The sequence below is a fragment of the Neomonachus schauinslandi genome, chromosome 3 (assembly GCF_002201575.2).
Source record: "Neomonachus schauinslandi chromosome 3, ASM220157v2, whole genome shotgun sequence".
NCBI lineage: Eukaryota > Metazoa > Chordata > Mammalia > Carnivora > Phocidae > Neomonachus > Neomonachus schauinslandi.
In genome coordinates, this window is record NC_058405.1 from 174,165,772 (window position 1) to 174,186,732 (window position 20,961).

The 20,961-nt window shown below is 39.2% G+C and overlaps 1 protein-coding gene across 1 annotated transcript in view; it reads right to left on the reverse strand.

Moving 5' to 3' along the window:
* Positions 1–1,325: 1,325 nt before the first annotated feature.
* The window catches only part of USP37 (ubiquitin specific peptidase 37), a 73,497-nt gene continuing 53,861 nt past the window's right edge, over positions 1,326–20,961 (reverse strand). Inside the window, exons 18-23 of the mRNA XM_044913404.1 lie at positions 12,107–12,273; positions 9,320–9,380; positions 6,537–6,652; positions 3,583–3,652; positions 3,014–3,152; positions 1,326–2,502 (exon numbers count right to left, since the gene is read on the reverse strand). Coding sequence (XP_044769339.1) covers positions 2,415–2,502; positions 3,014–3,152; positions 3,583–3,652; positions 6,537–6,652; positions 9,320–9,380; positions 12,107–12,273 — 641 coding nt within the window. The 3' untranslated portion in view covers positions 1,326–2,414. The remainder of the gene's footprint in view (positions 2,503–3,013; positions 3,153–3,582; positions 3,653–6,536; positions 6,653–9,319; positions 9,381–12,106; positions 12,274–20,961) is intronic.

Sequence of the window (20,961 nt, forward strand, 5' to 3'; positions counted from 1 at the left end):
AAAAAAAAAAAAAAAAAAAATATATATATATATATATATATTATCTACTTATAATTTTTAAATATATACACCCAGCTCAAAAAAACCCAATAAACCCCTTCAAAGCTAAAATTTCCATCTGTAGTCATGAACCCAAATGAGAAGTGTAGTGAAAGGGGGGATAAGGAGCACAGGGAGGGAGGAAGGCTGACAAGGCCACAAAAATGCACAGCTACCAAGGAAAATTCAAGTCCCAAAGTTGCAAGCATATCAGCAGTAAGATAATTCATCTACCTCAGTAACCTATTTTCAATTAGCAAGTCCAGCCCAAGAAAGGAAGATCCAATCAAAACAGGTTTCTAAGCCACGTGTACTTCTAAACCACACACCCACACACAAACACACAGGCTACAAAAAGCAAGTCAAATGAGGGCACTTCATGGGCAATCAGGCCTATGGCATCATTTCTATTTTTTTTAATGCCCTAATGTATCCCTCACTTCAATACATTTCCAGTCGTTTTAAACAGCACCTCTCGAAGCTCTCAAATGCAAACACGCGGAAGAGAAGTCCTAACTAGCTACAGAATTTGATCACCACTTCACTCATTTTGGAAAAAACCAGTTATTTTCCAGCAAAAGCTACAGTTTTAAAAGTTCTTTTCCTCTGCTCTATACTATTCACGCACAACTGACCGGCATACCATTTTGGAATGTTCACTGTGGTAGTGCATAGGTAAATGGTAGGAGGCAGAACTTTTCATCTGTAGTTAACCAACGCGCTGGGGCCATTTACAATTTAAAAACTGAGAATTTTAGAACAAGTTACTACGTCAGAACACGTCCAAGTGTGGGGCCTGGTGCTCTCTTAAGGCAATGTTCTAGAAAAGATGTTGCACCTTCTGTGATAATGGACTTTAACATGTTTCCTCCCCTTGAAAAACTGATGTGGTTTTGTCCCTACCTCAGAAGTGAAACAAGAATTCCCTCCTTCCTGATAATAAAAGGAAGTAAAACATGAAAGAAAATATTGAAAGTTTCATTTTACTACAGTTAACTGTGTGAACCTAATGATTCCTGGGCTTACAAAGTTATTCTGTGGATAGAATTCTCCTCTCAAACTCATTCTTTATATGGTTTCACAGGCTGCTTAATATCCAAGCTGGTTACGCCAGCTGAGTGACTAATGTGGCACTTAATGTTGCATTCCCATTTAGCCTCAACTCAAAGCACCTAAAAAGATAAAATATATTATGCACCTTTGTTACTTGTTAGTTCTTGGGATTACCTAAACCAATCTCATTCTAATTCTCACCCTGTTTTAAGGGCAAAGACAGACAACAAATGATTAAATGCTCAAGCTTCATCCTAAGCTCATGTACTTAATTTCCCACTTGCAATAGGGCTTCTAGTGGTCCAGAGTTTTTAGCTTTAACACGAGAATCCTCATCCTGACCTCTCCATGTATGACAGACAGATGCTAGCATTCTTCCTTATCCCCAGGTGTCCTTGCTGGGGAATCCCAATTGGGATATTATTTTCCTACCTCTTAAAATTTTGGTTGCAATCTATTAGGGTAATGCTTGCTCCATGGAAGAATGATACAGAAGAAAAAGAAAAGATTCTATCTTCACTACCATAATAATATAGATGAATATACTGTGTGAAGAATCTCTTTTAAAGAAAATACAAAGTGTACAATGAATACCAAACGGGGGACCATAACCCATTCCAAAGCACCAACAATCCATTTCTTGGGACTGCATGTAAACAGCAAAAGCATTACAAATCCATGAAGTAATTAAAAAAAAAAAAAAAAGCTCCTCACGTCAGGTGGCAGAAATGCCTCTCCCTTGCAAGGAGGACAAACTGTCATTAGTGTAACATGGAGAGCTGGCTTTCCAGTGAACTTTACTAATAAGAAACACATGTGAAAGATTATACACTTGAGTGAAACTACTCAAGGAACAGAAAAACTAAATGCCAACCAATATGTACATCTTTACACATCTCTCAGGTGAATGGACTCTTTGACACCTTCATTTCTTCTCCAAACTGCTGTGCTATTAATTTTGAACAGGAATACTATGGTGGCTCATCCTAACTCTTTAAGGCTCCATTCATTCCACATACGTGTGTGTGTGTATGTACATATATATATTATTTACAACATGTATTCCTAAGACAAAAGGAAGTGCCACTCTTGTAGGAGAAAAAGAGGATAATCAGCTACAGATGTGAGACCAAAGTTTCCATAAAACAATTAGCATGGAGCGTTCCACATAATTGCAATTTTCGTCTTTTGGTTTGGCCCTGAGCTGTTTGTTGCTCCCGCATCAAGTAGAATTCCAAATTCTCCTTGGGCAGAGGAAAGGTGAGGTGGGCAGCAGTAGGAGGGAATAAGCAGTGCACACTGCCAACCCAGGAGTTTGTTCCTCACAAGGCCTGACGAGTGGTCTTCCCCACTTCCATGCTAAGTGCCTGAGAATTCTTTTCCGTTTCCAGCAGCTCATCAAAGATCTCCCTTAAAATAAAACAAACAAGAAATAAAACAGGAAATTCAGTGAGCAAAGCCAAAGGACAGATAGAAGATACTGATAAAGCCTGCACAATCCCATTTAGTGCCTAAATTTTATTAAACAAGCAGCTCATTGATTTGACCACTATCTTAACCCCAAGTGCAGATTTCTGAGAACACTGGGGGGACAATGGCACTGGCTACCCCTGATAACAATGCCATGTGGTTCCCATCCATCCATGTAACTCAGATCTTCTAGCTGATACACCTGGAAGACCAAAAAGGTTTAAGATAGGACAGCTTTGTCATCTAACAGTCTTAAGTTCCACACCTCGATACTACCGTGAGATAAGTCATTAACATGGAGTTAAGATATCAAGATATAAGCCCTAAGCAAAGGTAACAAAAATAAAACATTGTCAACCAATAAGTGATGGGGACAATTTGTCCTTACAGGAAAAAAAAAAAGAGTTTGGGAGATGTTTAGCCCACAGCTCCAGACCTGGCAGTTTCTTACTTGTGCATATAAAAGAAGATATAACCACTCCGGTCCCGATCACTCTGCACAGAAGCCTCCTGGATTTTAGATACCTCGAGATCATTGTAAGTAAACCATGCCTGCTTCTTAATGTCGTACACATCACTAATGTAATGACCTAAAATAAATAAAATCTTAAAATTGTAGTTTTTAAAACACAGCACATTTTTCTCAGGTATAGGAAGTTTTGGAGAGAGAGAAACAGCCACCCCATCCACCCTATCCCCAACAATGTTTCTAAAAACCATTCAGAAAACATGTACAGGAATCTAAGGGAGAAATATATACACCAGGACAACTTTTTGGATAAATCTATATCTATATTTTTTTTACATACACATATATAGGGGAATTTGGGTCATCTATAAATAAATAAAAAAGTTGCACCTTTAACACAATTCACAGTTAGTGTGATCAAAGGAAAGATTTAAAACTTTTTCTTAATGCATTCAACCTATAGCTCATGAAGCTAGGCACAGAGCAAACTAATAGGCAGTAAATGTTGGCTACTTCATTTGTAAAATGCTGAAATCATAATGTCCATTTACCTGAAGAAGAGGTGCTACCAATGTGACTGACAACACTAATGAGCCGATAAGAATGAGGAAGATTTCCTGTCTGGAAAACAGAAGTGGGCATGACTTTTAACTCTTCATTTGAATAAAAGCAAAACACTAAATTTAAATTTATTATCAAAGCTAACATGGCTGAGTTTCAGTGTGTGTATAGTCAAACTCAATAAAAAAAAAATCCAGTGGTTGTATTGTTCATACCTTTTGACCCAAGAATTCTACTCCCAACTAAGAATTTATCCTAGGAAAATCATTCAAAAGGAGAAAAGAGTACATGTATAAAATTATTCACTGTAGCATTATCTATAATAATGGAAAGTTGGAACAATAGGCCTAATAATAGTTGAATGATTAGTAGTATACCAACTCAATGCAATATTATTCAGTGGGTCAGCAACATGTAAACTTGTTTTTCAAATCCACATGAATGCACACAATAATTACAGCTCTATAAAAACAGGTATGTTAATGATTAAGTACTGGAAAACAAAACGAACAAAATGAAAACAGCTGCGGTGGTACTGTAGGGATTATGGATAAACTTTTATGTTTTAAATACTTTTTAAAATGCTATTAAAATACTGTTAGTAGGGCGCCTGGGTGGCTCAGTTGGTTAAGCGAATGCCTTCGGCTCAGGTCATGATCCTGGAGTCCCGGGATCGAGTCCCAGGTCGGGCTCCCTGCTCAGTGAGGAGTCTGCTTCTCCCTCTGACCCTCCCCCCCCATGCTCTCTCTCTCTCTCATTCTCTCTCTAATAAATAAATAAAATCTTTAAAAAAAAAATACTGTTAGTAGAAAAATTGTAAAAACCTGGAAAGTGACATTCATGCACTGCAGGCAGCACTCTAAGATACACATTTTGGGAAGGAATATAGGTATATGTAAACCAGAAACCATTAAAATGTTTCTCAACTTTGAAGCAGTAATTTACTTCTGGGAATTTACTGAAAGAAAAAAAACCCTAAACACAGAAAATATTACAATCATCCACAGTTCCTCAATGTATTTTTTAAACATGTATATATATATATTTTTTTTTTAAAGATTTTATTTATTTATTTGAGAGAGAAAATGAGATAGAGAGAGAGAGCATGAGAGGGGGGAGGGTCAGAGAGAGAGGCAAACTCCCTGATGAGCAGGGAGCCCGACGTGGGACTCGATCCCGGGACTCCAGGATCATGACCTGAGCCGAAGGCAGTCGCTTAACCAACTGAGCCACCCAGGCGCCCTAAACATATATATTTTTTAAAGTAATCTCTACACCTAATGTGCGGCTCGAACCTACAACCCTGAGATCAAAAGTTGCACACTCTTGGGGCGCCTGGGTGGCTCAGTCGTTCAGTGTCTGCCTTCAGCTCAGGTCATGATCCCAGGGTCCTGAGATGGAGCCCCACACTGGGCTCCCTGCTCAGCGGGAAGCCTGCTTCTCCTCTCCCACTCCCCCTGCTTGTGTTCCCTCTCTCACTGTCTCTGTCAAATAAATAAATAAAATATTAAAAAAAAAAAAAAGTTGCACACTCTACCAACTGAGCCAGCCAAGCGCCTCCCAATGTATTCTTTATTACAGTGGAACAACAGAAACATAAATACTCATGGTTAAAAATTAAATAAACAGTATGCTGATTTGAGGCAATATAGTACATACAGCCATTAAAAATAAAATGCTTATAAATAATCTTTAACAAGTAAGCAGAATAAAAACTGTACTTATGACGTTTTAAAAGCACACTTGGAGGTAGGGCTGACAAAATAATATGTAAAAATGCTAACAGTAGGGCGCCTGGGTGGCTCAGTTGGTTGGGCGACTGCCTTCGGCTCAGGTCATGGTCCTGGAGTCCCGGGATCGAGTCCCGCATCGGGCTCCCTGCTCGGCGGGGAGTCTGCTTCTCCCTCTGACCCTCCTCCCTCTCATGCTCTCTGTATCTCATTCTCTCTGTCTCAAATAAATAAATAAAATCTTTAAAAAGAAAAAAAGAACAAAAAAAAAATAAATAAAAAAAATAAAAATGCTAACAGTAGTTGTGTTAGGACAGTGGAGTTCTAGGTAATTAAAATAACAAAAAAATTGGAAAATGGAAAAAAAAAAGCAATTAAGAAGGGCAAAAAAAGGTTACAATGTGTTCTAGTTTAATGTCATTAATCTAGTAGTTTTTACTGAGTAACAACCAACTAGTTTTGTCATTTCACTTTAAAGACAATATAGTTTTGGCAAAACTACAGGTGAATTAATATATGACATTGGGAGTCATGTTACTCAGTTACTACCTAATTACTACCTAACATGCGCAAGAGGGAGTCAGGATATCTTTCTAATTTTGTTTCATTTTATTTTGAATCTTGTAAATAAGAAATGAGGAGCAGGGTGCCTGGGTGGCTCAGTCGGTTGTGTCCAATTCTTGGTTTTGGCTCAGGTCATGATCTCAGGGTCCTGGGATCAAGCCCTGCGTCAGGCTCTGGATACAGCAAGGAATCTGCTTGGGATTCTCTCTCCCTCTCCCCCTCCCCTCACTCACAGGCTCTTTCTCTCTCTAAAATAAATAAATAAAATCCTTTCTTTTAAGGTTTTATTTATTTATTTGACACAGAGAAACACAGCTAGAGAGGGAACACAAGCAGGGGGAGTGGGAGAAGGAGAAGCAGGCTCCCTACGGAGCAGGGAGCCCGATGTGGGGCTCGAATCCAGGACCCTGGGATCATGACCTGAGCCGAAGGCAGACACTTAACGACTGAGCCACCCAGGCGCCCCATAAATAAATAAAATCTTAAGGGAAAAAAAAAAGAAGAAATGAGCAAAGGACAAGAGAAAGTGAAGAGCATTGATGGGGATGCTCTGCCACAGGGGATACTGACAGTGGGGCCTTGGAAGAGAAACAGCATGAAGACTGATGCCAGCAGCCTGAGCAGTCCTACTTAGGGAGTAAGCAGCCTACCTCTGCATTTCTTTTTAGTTCCTCCGCCTCCGCTTCTGTGTACTCCATGTCTAAAACATCCTCATTGCCAGAGTCCTCATCGGAACCCAACGAATCCAGAAAAGAGTTGTTAAACTCTGCAGAATATAAAGTGTTGTAAACGTTCTTAGAATAGACACAAAGTGATATGATTAGAAAGATAAAAAAAACAGCTTGGGGTACATATTTTATCATCCTAAGGAAACCTAAAACATTATTAGGGTTTTATTTTATCCAGCCCACTCTGGGGAATAACAATTCAGGTACCAGGTATCTATAAAAGAAATGTCCTTTTTCTCTTAAATATATTTATATGAAAGGGATATAATGCTAAGAAAGGAATAAAACTGAAAAAAAGATTATGATTTTACAGATAACCCAATTTCACATTATATAAACTGTATGTTAGATTTCAACTATTTGGTGTATATTGTAGGTGCTCCTGGCAAATACAAATGATCTCACAGAAAAGCGACCATAAAAAAATTAGCATCCTTTCATGTTCTTCAATATTACATCTCTTGAAATTTAACAAATATAATGGAAATTTAACCTTTTTAAAAAAGATTTTATTTATTTATTTGGGGGGGGGGTAGAGAGAAAGAGAGCACAAGCAGGGGGAGGGAGGAGCAGGCTCCCTGTGACGCGGGGCTCGGATCCTAAGACCCTGGGATCAAGGCCCCAGTGGAAGGCAGACACTCAACTGACTGAGCAACCCAGGCACCCCTGGAAATTTAATCTTTAACTTAAGTTTCACTAAAATACACTACACTAACAACTAAATCCAAGATTGCTTTTTTCTTTAATAAAGTGTTTCCACTGGCAGAATCCATCTTTACTAATGACTTGAAATAAAGAATCCTGGGGGCGGGATGGGGGGGATGCTGGGTGGCTCAGTCAGTTAAGAGGTTGACTTCAGCTCAGGTCATGATCTCACAGTCCTGGGAACAAGTCCCACTTTGGGCTTCTTGCTCGGTGGGGAGTCTGCTTAATCCCTCTGCCCCCCTTCCTGCTCATGTTCTAATAAATAAAATCTTAAAACAAAGAATCCCAGAATCATTTGTACTTAAGTGTCTCTTTGCTTTAAAATATAATTAATTCCACTCAAATCACAGTATAGAGTTATTTATAAGACATGAACACCGCAGAGTGGGAAGAACGGAAAAAGAGACTGTAACATCAGAACTCTGGAAGCTGGAAAGTAGATGGTGACTGACTTAGCAGACCAAGGAAAGCCAAAGCCAAAGCCTAAGCCAGTAATGGAAAAGTTGAGAACCAATTCAATTTACATCACAGAATCTTGTTCAAAAGACATACAACTTTGAAGTACCAGGTACCCTTGAAACTGGAGGCTAAGGAGGAGATAAAAATAAGGATTTGATGAAAAGTATTTGAGAAGGGGCGCCTGGGTGGCTCAGTCGTTAAGCGTCTGCCTTCGGCTCAGGTCATGATCCCAGGGTCCTGGGATCGAGACCCGTGTCTGGCTCCTTGCTCTGTGGGAGGCCTGCTTCCCCCTCTCCTACTCCCCCTGCTTGTGTTCCCGCTCTCGCTAACTCTCTCTGTCAAATAAATAAATAAAATCTTAAAAAAAAAAAAAAAGAACAGAAAAGTATTTGAGAAACAGACTCCCAGGATCCCCTTTCTCCCCACTTCATGCTGCTGAGCAATGACAGAAGTCTGGAGTTTTATCCTCTGGAGAGGGTTAAACAGTCTCCGGACTGGGGGATGCCAGGCACATACTGAAAACAGAGGAGTAGGCCACAGTTTGCATAGTGAAGCATGAATATAACTCCCAGCCCTATTCCTATACGTGGCTCCCAGAACTTTGGCAGCCACATCTTTTACCTTTAGGCAAAGGCAAGAGATTAGAAAACTCTTTTTTAGGAATCTGACCAGCCCAAGAGAAAGGCCTAAATAACATTAACATCATCCCCAAAACAGTCCCACCCTATAAAACTCACAGTTGACAAGCCCTAGCTATTCATGTGCTCAGGGCTTCCAATCAACCTTTAGTCTCCTTTTCTTAATCATGAACCACAGCCAAGGATTACTAGGTATCTGAGGAAAGTCTCTAATAACAAATATAAAGAGCATGGAGTGCCTGGGTGGCTCAGATGGCTAAGTGTCTGCCGTCGGCTCAAATAATGATACCCAGGGTCCTGGGATCAAGCCCCATGTTGAGCTCCCTGCTCAGCGGGGGGAGTCTACTTCTCCCTCTCCCTCTGCCTCTCCCCCTGCTCATGCTCTATCTCTCTGTCTCAAATGAATAAATAAAATCTTTTTTTTTAAGATTTATTTATTTATTTATTTGACAGAGAGAGAGAGAGACACAGCAAGAGAGGGAACACAAATAGGGGGAGTCGGAGAGGGAGAAGCAGGCTTCCCGCCGAGCAGGGAGCCGGATGCGGGGCTTGATCCCAGGGCCCTGGGATCATGACCTGAGCCAAAGGCAGACGCTTAACGACTGAGCCACCCAGGCGCCCCTGAATAAATAAAATCTTTAAAAATATATATAAAAAGCATAATAACAAGACAGGACAGAGCAGCTGGAGGAAACAATCTGTAGTCAGGGAGAAGAAAACTTCAAATAAGCAAACAAATGAACTATATTTAATAACCTCAGATATTTGAGATGATATTGCTTCTATGACCCCCCTCTCCAAAAAACTTTAAAAAATTAAATCATTAAAAATGATACTTCACATGCTTTTCTGTGTGTGATACATTTCTCCATTAAAACAATGTAATTAAAATAATCTCCACACCTTGAAGACTTAACTCTGTTGCTCTTTTGAGGTCATCATCTTCTTTCTGTTCCCAAGCTTCCTGAAGAGATAAGAACACAACTAAGGTATTTAAAAAGGTACTGAATAAACTTATTTAAGGAGTACAAAATCAGCTGCTCTGGAAGTATTTGCTAATAATGTTTTCCATAATCTTATGAATGTTTGGAATATGATCTTTTGAGGGATGTGGAGAAATTCTTTGCTTTTTTCAATGCTGCCCTCTAAAACACAACGTTGGGGGTTAAAAAGGCTTACAAGCTATCTCCTCTAGTCAGTGACACTTACCTTGCTAACCAAAAGCCATTCACTGTGACATTATGATTTAATTCCCTTTTCCTTCTATGTATGAAATACCTGGCACATAGCAGAATCTGCTTAGCAAACTTCTCTGTTTTCTTTCCTCTAATTTACAGCCTTTGCCAATTTTCATGGTATAAACACTCCTACCATGGCCAATTTTAAGCTACCAACGTGATGCTGAGTGCAGAGCTGGGAAGAGGTACATACACCTGAGCTGACGGTGAGCTGGCTCTAGCATATCGCCGACCCTAAGTCGGTGACAGCAAGATAAACAATTCTTTCCATAAGATCATTATTCAAACACTTCTATTTTGTTCTTGCTAAAAAACACAACAAAAAAACCCAAGACACACACTAGATACATGGTGAATACGAAATGAATTCGTTGACTGTTGACTGTTATTTCTCTAATACATCTGAGGTTCTCTTACAAAACAAGTACCTTTGAACATGTCTCAACTGGATGATTAATTGTAAAAATATAGAAATGTTGACTGTAAAAAAATTTTCCCTCTCGTCTGCAGAGAAAATACAATTTACAAACTTCATGCATAAATGAAGAAAAAATGTAATTTAAGCAGAACTGTTTATACTTTTCTCAAGTCTAGACTTGTTTTAAAGGTCACTAAAGTATATAAGAAGCTCAGAATGAGCTATTCTGCCTTTAAATCCTGGGAGCAATAATATTGTATTCAAGAAAGAAACATATTCTCTAAGAGGAAATATGATTACTTAAGCTTATCCCAGCTATAAAGTCTATGAGGAAACCCAGATGGTAAAAGAGTCTTTTAGCTATTAATAGAATGATGCAGGTATACCAAACTAATGAAACCTCATCTTATATTTCTCAGATGTGAAAATAGGTTTATAAGGTAGTTTTAACTGGGTCAACTGACAAGAAATAGCATATACACATCTTTTGTATATGAAAAAGAGGGGTACTGAATTTTTTCTTTTTCTTCACTATAAGGAACTATTGTTAAGAAATCAGACCTTGGTCTTTTAGATTAAGAATAAATTTTCTAAAACAAATGATTACTATCCATTATTTGTAAAATGGGTGACATGAATGCATCTTGATGGCCAGGAGGCTAGGGAGGTACTTCTTGTAAATAAAAGGATACAGAACAGCTGGTTCTGAAATCATTTTAAAGCAGTTCTCAACTTTGACTGAACACTAGAATAACTGTGGGAAGTTTTAAAAATAAAGGAAGCAAGCAAGGAGGGAGAGAAGAGAGGGAGAGAGGGAGGGAGGAAGGAAGAAGGAAGGGAGGGGAGGAGCGAGAAAGAGACAGAAAGAAAAAAGGAAAGAAATCTAGATGCCCAGACCATACCCTAGAATCAATTCTATCAGAATTCCTGAGGGGAAGAACAACCCAAGCATCATTATTTTTTAAAGCTCCTCAGATGATATTAATGTGTAGTTAAGGTTGAACCCCACTGTTCTAGACAAATTAGATTTTTTTTTTTTAAGATTTTATTTTTAAATAATCTTCACACCCAACATGGGGCTCGAACTCACAACTCTGAGATCAAGAGTTGCATGTTCCACCAACTGAGCCAGCCAGGATCCCCAAGACAAAAATAGATTTCTTAATTTGATTATTTGTAAACACAAAAACTGTGTGTTTATTCTAGGGAGTTTTAGTAAATTTTTATTATTAGCATGACTCGGATTGCATTGGATTAGACAACCGTGAAGACATCACCTTTTAGTCAGATACCTCAGGTAACGGCAATGGTGCAATCAACCAGCTCTGGCAAATATAAGCATGAAGAACTAAAAATTTAAGAACAGATTATTATATGGGGCGCATGGCTGGCTCAGTTGGTGGAGCATGAGACTCTTGATCTCGGGGTTGTGAGTTTGAGCCCCATGTTGGGTGTAGAGACTACTTAAAAATAAAATCTTAAAAAAATAGATTACTATATAAGAAAAGAGCAGAAGCAGATAAATGTTAGTCAATGGCTGAAATCTGAAATTTCAAATACTATTCAGGTAATATTCCTGAGGATTTTATGTTCAAATAATTCATAGGAAAGGATTCATATTGTGAGAAAGTGACCAGAACAAATACAATGCCTTAAAATATTAGTGATAAAATCATGGTGGTATGCTGACTGTTTCTATAACTTGCAAAACAAACTTGGACTGGGGATGATCTCTAATAACCCACCTTTCTTTAGCATGCAATGAATTATAGTAATGGGAGGTAATCAACAATACATTTTGTTGTATCTAGATTTGAAAAAAAAAAAACAATCCCAAACAAAAAAAAACTATCACTGTTTCAAACCCAAGGCAAAGCTCCAAACTAAGTTTGTTTTGATGTATCAATGGTTTACTGTATGTAAATTACCTGGAATGATGCTTGACACACAGTAAGTGCTTAACTGTACATGTTAGTTGTTGTTATTACAGGGAAAGATAGGTATGGAGAAAAGAGCAATATAATTATCTCTTACTTGCTCTTGAAGGCTCTGAGCCAATGCCTGCTGAAGCTCTTGCTCTTCCCTTTCACGCTCCATATCATACTGCTGGAGCCAATCAACCTCTCCTTGAGATCCTTCTGGAGTTTTGTTTTCTTTATTCTCATCACAGTCTTTCGTTATCTCAGTAAAACCGGCAGAATCTGAGGAAGCAGAACAGGACATAACTGGGAAAGCCTCTCTAATAAACCGAAATCTCTGGATTAGAGTGACATCTACTGTTCAAAGAGAGTAATTTACCTGAGCCTCATATATAATTTGCTTGGGACATACAATTTCATCTTACTACATTTAGATCATGGTTTCTCAATCTCAGCACTACTGACATTCTGGGTGGGATAATTTTTTGCTGTTTGAGGGGGCTGTCTTATACACTGCAGAATGTTCAGCAACATCCTTGGCCTCTATCTACTAGATGCCAGTAGCACCCCTCTCCCCCAGCAGCGACAACCAAAAATGACAGACATTGTCAAATGTCCCCTGGGGCACAAAACTGTCCTTGGCTGAGAATCAGTGATCTACCACAATGGTTCTGAAACTTAACCAATCATCAGAAGCATTATCGTTAAGGATGGAGAAGAATGAATAGCCATATTCACAGCCAGTCATAATGTCACATGACCAAGTACTAGGAATAGAGTAAATGAAATAAGAATTAGGCTAGAATGATTATGTTAATATTGAGATTTTTCCATTATTAAACTGTATGTCAAATGAGTGTATATTTTCACATTAATGATCAAATAAGCCTTGTACATATTCTAAAGCAAAAGAGCTACATGAAATATATAATAAACACCTCATGTACTGCACAAACATAAGACTATATATGTTTAAAACATTCATCCAAGGAGATAAGAAAAAAAATTAATCTTTCATTTCTTCCGGTTCCTTCTCAATCTCTAGATCACAGCTAGCTAGGATAAACAATATGGTCATGATTTTGTTCTGGTGAAACAGATTTTGTTCTGTTAGAACAACATTTCATTATAATTTTAATACAGATAAGAGTGGGTAGATAAGAGCTTTCTCTTTCTCTCTCACTTTACAAAAGCAAAAATTCTCATCTTAACAAGGAAATTCTCATAAAAAGAATTTAATTGGTCAACAAGAATTACCTTTACAGATTAATTTTATACGGACTGCTTTAAAATCAGTATATGCTCGGGGTGCCTGGGTGGCTCAGTCAGTTAAACATCGGACTCCTGATTTCGGCTCAGGTCATGATCTCAAAGTCTTGAGATTAAGCCCCATGTTGGGCTCAACACTGGGCGGGGAGCCTGCCTAGGATTCTCTCTCTCCCTCTCCCACTCTCCCCCCATTTGCATTCTAAAATAAATAAGTAAATAAAGGTAAGTAAGTAAAATCAGTATATGCGCTTTACTTGCCCTATTACTGCATTTTAACTACTTAAATGATACTTTTCTATACCACAGACTATAAACTCTGAAGTTTACAGCATATTTTTATTTTTGTTTAAAGATTTTATTTATTTGACAGAGAGAGACACAGCGAGAAAGGGAACACAAACGGGGAGTGGGAGAGGGAGAAGCAGGCTTCCGCGGAGCAGGCAGCCCAATGTGGGGCTCGATCCTAGGACCCTGGGATCATGACCCGAGCCGAAGGCAGATGCTCAATGACTGAGCCACCCAGGCACCTTTTTTTTTTTTTTTAAAGGTTTTATTTATTTATTTGTCAGAGAGAGAGAGAGAGAGATCACAAGCAGGGGGAGCTGCAGGCAGAGGCAGAGGGAGAAGTAGGCTCTCCGCTGAGCAAGGATCCCAACAGGGGACTCAATCCTGGGGTCCTGCGATCATGACCTGAGCCAAAGACAGACACCTAATCGACTGAGCCACCCAGGCGTCCCTGAAGTTTATAGCATCTTGATTTTAGACTCTAAGTCAGTAAGTAGTTCGTTTTTTAATTGTATTAAATTGCCAAGTGAATATTTACCGTTAAAACCAACTCTGAATATTCATTAAAAGAGAAAAACCCTCAGGTATATTAAAGGCAAGAGCAATATGATCCCAATTTTTAAAAATTATATAAAAGATGGGGCGCCTGGGTGGCTCAGTTGGTTAAGCGACTGCCTTCGGCTCAGGTCATGATCCTGGAGTCCCGGGATCGAGTCCCGCATCGGGCTCCCTGCTCGGCGGGGAGTCTGCTTCTCCCTCTCCCACTCCCCGTTTGTGTTCCCTCTCTCGCTATGTCTTTCTCTGTCAAATAAATAAATAAAATCTTAAAAAAAAAAAATTATATAAAAGATGTCAGTAATTTCTTCCTTTCCTCCATTCTTGGAGAAACAGTCATTTCCATAGTCTGTAAGGGGCAGCTCTGAAGTCTATCTGACCTTGCCTGTCCCTCTGGCCTTAGCTTATTACTGCACTAGGAATGGATATTTGAATCTACCAATCAGATTATTTCTGGAAATCTGGAACTGAGGCATTCAAAGTTAGCTGATGTGGAACATTTCAAGTGGAAGAAAGATTTGGGAGTTAAGGCTGCTATTTTAGGGCCTAAGTCAAATACTACTTTTATTACCAAAATATACTCAATTAAAAAAAAGTGACAGAGGTACAATTTTTTTTTTTAAGATTTTATTTGAGAGAGAGAGAATGAGTGAGAGAGAGCGCACACATGAGAGAGGGGAGGGTCAGAGGGAGAAGCAGACTCCCTGCTCAGCAGGGAGCCCAATGCGGGACTCAATCCCAGGACTCCAGGATCATGACCTGAGCCGAAGGCAGTCGCTTAACCAACTGAGCCACCCAGGCGTCCCTGGTACAATTTTTCTTAACCAATAATTTTCAGCGTTCCATGTATCAATGTGCTCCACACAATCCTAAAATTACACTATCAATTAATCCATGTGATAGAAAACCAATCAAGAAAGTTTACTTTTTTAAGAATTTATTTGAGAAAGAGAGAGAGAGCACACAAGTGAGAGAACACAAGCAGGGGGGAGGGGCAAAGGGAGAAGCAGACTCCCCACTGAGCAGGGAGCCCGATGTGGGGCTTGATCCGGGGACTCCAGGATCATGACCTGAGCTTGAAGGCAGACACTTAACCGACTGAGCCACTCAGCACCCCAAGGAAGTTTACTTTGAGATAATCAAGACAGATTTATCTTCAGGACAAGATTATCAGATGGATACAAACATTACTTAAGATTTATGGGAACAAATATAACCATGGAATAACAACACACTTTTAAGGAATCTGAACAATGGATAGAAGGAAAACCATGTGTTAAAACTCCACATTCTTACACTGAATACAGATTATCTGACCCTTCCCCTATCCCAAATGAAACCTCCTTTCCTACAGTCTTTATTTCAGTGAATGCACCATACACACAGTATTTTTTTAAAGACAGAAAGCTGGTGTCATTTTTTACTTGTCCCCTCATATCAGATAAGTCATTATTTCCTATCTCTAAAATCCATCAACTTTTCTTTCAAATGCCAAAACCTTGGCTTAAAGCACCATTAGCTTTTGGTCTAGACAACTGCAGTAATTTCCTAACAGGTCTCACAGGATTACTTTGGGCTCTGTAATTTATGTGCTACACTGCAGCCAGAATCATCTTTTACAAATATAAATCTTTATCAAATACTTGTTTGCTTAAAAATATGCAATAACTTCCTAATGCCTTTGAAAAAGAAGTCCAAACTTCTAAACATGGCTTCAAGCCATGTAAAAACTAGAGAATGCATGTCTCTCTTTTGCTTTTCTTCCTCAACACTATGCTCCAGCCATGCAGATCATTCTCAACTTTTTTTCGTTGCCCACTAACTTGCCAGCCTTTCTCAGCCTTTGCATACACTCTTCCCTCTGGCTAATGTCTGGAGATGTGAAACCTTACTTGGCCAGTCTTCCTGACCCTCCTGAGTTGATTCATAAGACAATCTGTTGGGACCCAAATATTTACTGAGAATCTACTATGCATTGGGCACTGTTGTAGAAGGTGAAGATATAGTGATAATTAAAGAAAGATGGCCCTTGTCCTCAAAGAACTTAAGTGCAAAGGCTCTGAGAATGAACTTGGCATATTTTGAGGGACAGAGAGAGACAAAGCCACTATGGCTAAGTAGAGTGAAAGAGGGGGAGAATGGAGATAGGTCATGGTAAGAAGCTTGGATGAAGTGTAATGGCAAGACAAATACGTTGTTTTTTTTTTTAAGATTTTATTTATTTGACAAAGCGAGAGAGCGAGCGAGAGCGGGAACACAAGCAGGGGGAGTGGGAGAGAGGGAGCCCTGCTTCTCCCTCTCCCACTCCCGCTGCTTGTGTTCCCTCTCTCGCTATGTCTCTGTCAAATAAATAAAATCTTTAAAAAAAATAAAAGAAAAAGAAAAAGAAAATGTCTTTAAAGGCACACACTGTGGATCAAATTCGGAATATGAATAGAGGGACTGGCCTTAAATAAGAGCAGGAATAGTTTCCTCCATAACAAAAGTGAAGGCAGAGTTTTCATCTGACTACATCTATCTTCTTTGAAAAGTACACAGCTTGGCTATAAACCTAGAGTGTGTGTGGAAAGAGAAATGGAGATTTGAGGAAGAGATCATGGAGAATGAGAAAAGAAATTTACTAAGGAAGTATAACAGAACTGACTAGTCATATTTAGTGCCCACTTAAGAGTGTAGTCATGAATGAGAGGGAAGTCTAGTCCGCACAAATTTGTGACTTTCTCCAGTAATCTTCAGCTGCTTGGGTGTAGGTATGGAATATGAATCTAGTTAAGCTGGGAGCCAGGGTTGTGTCAGGTGACTGCAACAAAAGAAAAGAGAGGAAGGAAAGGAGAGTACCAAGATCTGGCCTACAGGCTGGGAAAGTGATGACAAGAGGGAGGTGATGAACAGCAAATAAGAAGTCAAAGGACTGGAAATTTTTTTTTTTTTTAAGTAGGCTCCACACCCAGCATGGAGCCCAACATGGGGCTTGAACTCACAACACTAAGATCAAGACCTAGCCAAGATCAAGAGTTGTACACTCAACTGACTGAGCCACCCAGGCACCCCAGGACTGGAAATCTTAATGAGATCAAGTAATCACTGAAAACAGAACATATAACACTAAGTAAGTTGGAAGGAGTGAAGGATATATGAAATCAAGATTTCAAAGGTGGTACAGTTACTGATGAAGACAAAGTCAAGAGAAGTAGTTCTCAAACTTTAGCATGCATCAGAATCACTTGGAGTCAAAACAGAATGCTGACTCCTATATCCAGAGTTTCTTATTCAGTAAGTCTGGGGTGGGGCCACAAATGGCATTTCCAGCAAGTTCCCACATGATACTGATGATCTAGGGACCTACTTTGAGAACCACTGATCTAGGATAGGACTTCTGTCAGTGATCAAGATGGGGTAAGGGGGCGCCTGGGTGGCTCAGATGGTTAAGCATCTGCCTTCAGCTTGGGTCATGATCCCAGGGTCCTGGGATCGAGCCCCACGTCTGGCTCCTGGCTCAGCAGGGAGCCTGCTTCTCCATCTGCCTCTCCCCCTGCTCGTGCTCTCGCTCTCTATCTCTGTGTCTCGAATGAATAAATAAAATCTTTGGAAAAAAAAAAGATGAGGTAGGAAAAAAGATCTTTGGAATTAAGATCAGGAATTGAGAAACCAGGTTGTTGAAAGTATCATTTACGAAGATGCTGAAGGCCCTAAGAATGTCAATGAGAGAGAATGAAAGGTAAAAGACAGCTATAGGAAGAGATAATAGGAGGCAAAGTTTGATGTCTTATACTTCAAGAAGCTGGGATTTTTGCAGGATAAAAGGAGACAAAGGGTTGGAAATGGCACTGGGTAACAAGGAGAAAACCTATCCCGTCTCCAGGCTCTTAAGTATTAGGGTATGGGAGAAAACAACTTAAAGAACAGTAGGGCAATCCATAATGGGAGCTTTTCAAAGAAACACTGGCCTTCACTAAATACTAAAGGGACCTAACAACTCAATGCAGTGGGTAAATTTTGGGTCCTAGGTTTAAAAAAAAAAAAAAAAAAAGGACTTTACACTAGAATTATATATGGAAATACTGCTAAAATTGTTAGGGGTGATCACTGTTATGTAGGAAAATTTCCACATATTTGGAGATTCAGGCTGAAGTGTTTTAGGTGAAATATCATGATACCTGCAATTTCAAACAGTTGCTGTAAAAAAGAAAAGTGCATGCGTGCATGTGTGGAGTCTGCGAAGATGGCCTCCAATGAACTATGCAGTATTCTTACTTACTGTCGGTATTTGTACTCTTGTGTAGTCACCCCCAGAGTGAATCTAGGTAGATTCTCACCATGAGTGCTCTTTAAGCAACAAAATGTGGTGGAATTGATTCTATGCTAATTCTGAGGCTAAACATTACATTAAGGAGGCCTGGCAGCTTCTTCTGCTTTTGTGCTCTGGGAGCCCTGAGCTGTCATGTAAGAAGCTGACTACCTTGCTGGAAAGAGCACATGGAGAGGGAGAGGCCCTGAGATTGTGGAGACGGGGAGGGGAAGGAAAGAATGGAGAGGACATCCAGCCACCCCAGTGGACCTGTCTAGCCAACATCACCAAGGTGCCTAGAAGAGCCATCTTGGATGTTACAACCTAGTTACAACCAGTCAATCCACAGCGTTTTAAGATACTAAAATGTTTTAAGATACTAATTTTGGGTAACTGCTGTACAACTATATACACAGACACACACAGTGAGGGGAGAAAGCAAATGTGACAAACTGTTAAATAATGAATCTATTTAATTTCTCTCTGGATTTGAACATTTTCAAAATAGAAGATTTATGGTAGACTCTGATCATATTTGATCATTCCTTAGTTTTATTGTTAATTTTTAAAAGTATGATAGTGGGATTGAGGCTATGTTTTTTAAAAAAGAATTCTTTTTTTAAAGGTACTGAAATCTTTACTGATGAAATTATCTAATATCTGGGATTTACTTCTAAATAATCTAGGGGATGGGGTGGAGAAGGAAGATGGGATATATATGAAACAAGATAGTCTTTTTTTGATAATTATTGTTGATAATGGGTACAAGGGGGAAGATTCATTACACACATCTCTCTACTTTTGTCCTTGCTCCATATTTTCTGTAAAAAAGAAATGTTGCAGCACAAGCAATGTCTTTGGGTTTCAGTTACAGTAAGAAGGTGAATGGAACAGTGACATTAAAGAAACAAACACAAAAAAGGCTTGCATCCAATTGGGGAAGATAGTAGTTAGAGAATATTTTATTTAAAAAGGCTATAAAGTACTTACTAATAAGTTTGCTCTCCCCAAAGCTGCTATATGGTTGTAAACCATTGTGGTTATTAATGATTTTGATAACTCAGTGTTCTCCCCCACTGATGTAGAGAATCTAGAACTAATTGTACATAAGAATAACTTCCTTTGTTAATTTTAGGGAGATGTAGGATTGAGCAAAGATGTGAAAGGAAGAGCTGAAAGCAGGAATTATTGGCAAAAGGCAAAAGCACTAATATTAACCAATGATATCTAAGGGCAGTGACTGTAAGTTTAATAAGAGAAAGGGATTTCCTAAGGATACTTGCATCAAGAAGGGTGGGGGGGGAAGGAGCACCCTATCCAAAAATCATCAGCTTTTTGTATCCAATCAGACTGAGGATATACTAATTCTTACCTTCACTTGCACATAAAGTAATTCACAATTGATGAGGCTTAACCCCCAGAATACAGAAAATAATTGTGATTTACTATTATTCTCTTCATCTCCAAAATGCTAGGCTTGATGTACTGAAACACATCAGCTACACAGATAAATATACATACTAGGGATATCTGGAGAAAAAAATTAGAGTTGGTTACAGGAAGAGGTAGTAAAAGTTTTCTACCTAAAATTCTTAAAATACCCACAGTGCAAGGCAAGGAGGCTCTGTTGTTGTTCCCACTGATGGATTGAAAAATAACAAAATATGAATAATTACCACAAAGTAAATTTTTATCTGTATAGCACTTTACACTATATGACCTAACATTCTACTCACAACCTTCTGAAGTATGCCTGGTATATCCCTATACAGAGATAAGAAAATGGAGTACCAAAGAGGTTAAATCGCCTATTTAGAAAATTCATAGCTATGGAGTGCCTGAGTGGCTCAGCTGGTTAGGCGTACAACTCTTGATTTCGGCTCAGGTTGTGATCTCAGGGTCATGAGATCGAGCCCCATGTCAGGCTCTGTGCTCAACCCAGTCTGCCTGTCCCTCTTCTTCCCCCTCTGCTCTTCCCCTCACTCTTTCACTCTCTAAATGAATAAATCTTTAAAAAAAATTCATAGCTAGTCAGTGGTACAGCCAAGATGAGAGGCTTAAAACCTGACCACTTAGTTCAGGTGTCTTTCTACCAATATAAAGGGATGAATCCAAAGGAAAGAGAACTTGAATTATTCATACACTAAAACTTGGTACAAATTCAGATACAGAAAAATGAGGAAAGAATTATACAAATTTCTGAGAGAGCAGTGGTAAAAAAAAAAAAAAAAAAAAAAAGGGACCAAAAAAATGACACATTTACTTAAATGCACAAAAGAATTCTAACCTTTGGGGTGCCTGGGTGGCTCAGTTGTTAAGCATCTGCTTCGGCTCAGGTCATGATCCCACGGTCCTGGGATCAAGCCCCGCATTGGGCTCCCTGCTCAGCGGGAAGCCTGCTTCTCCCTCTCCCACTGCCCCTGCTCGTGTTCCTGCTCTATCTCTCTCTGTCAAATAAATAAATAAAACCTTAAAAAAAAAAAAAAAGAATTCTAACTTTTCTTTTGATGTACACTTAAAGGGATACGGCATACTTTACCACCAGTCTCTGGATACTACTCGCAATATGTAAC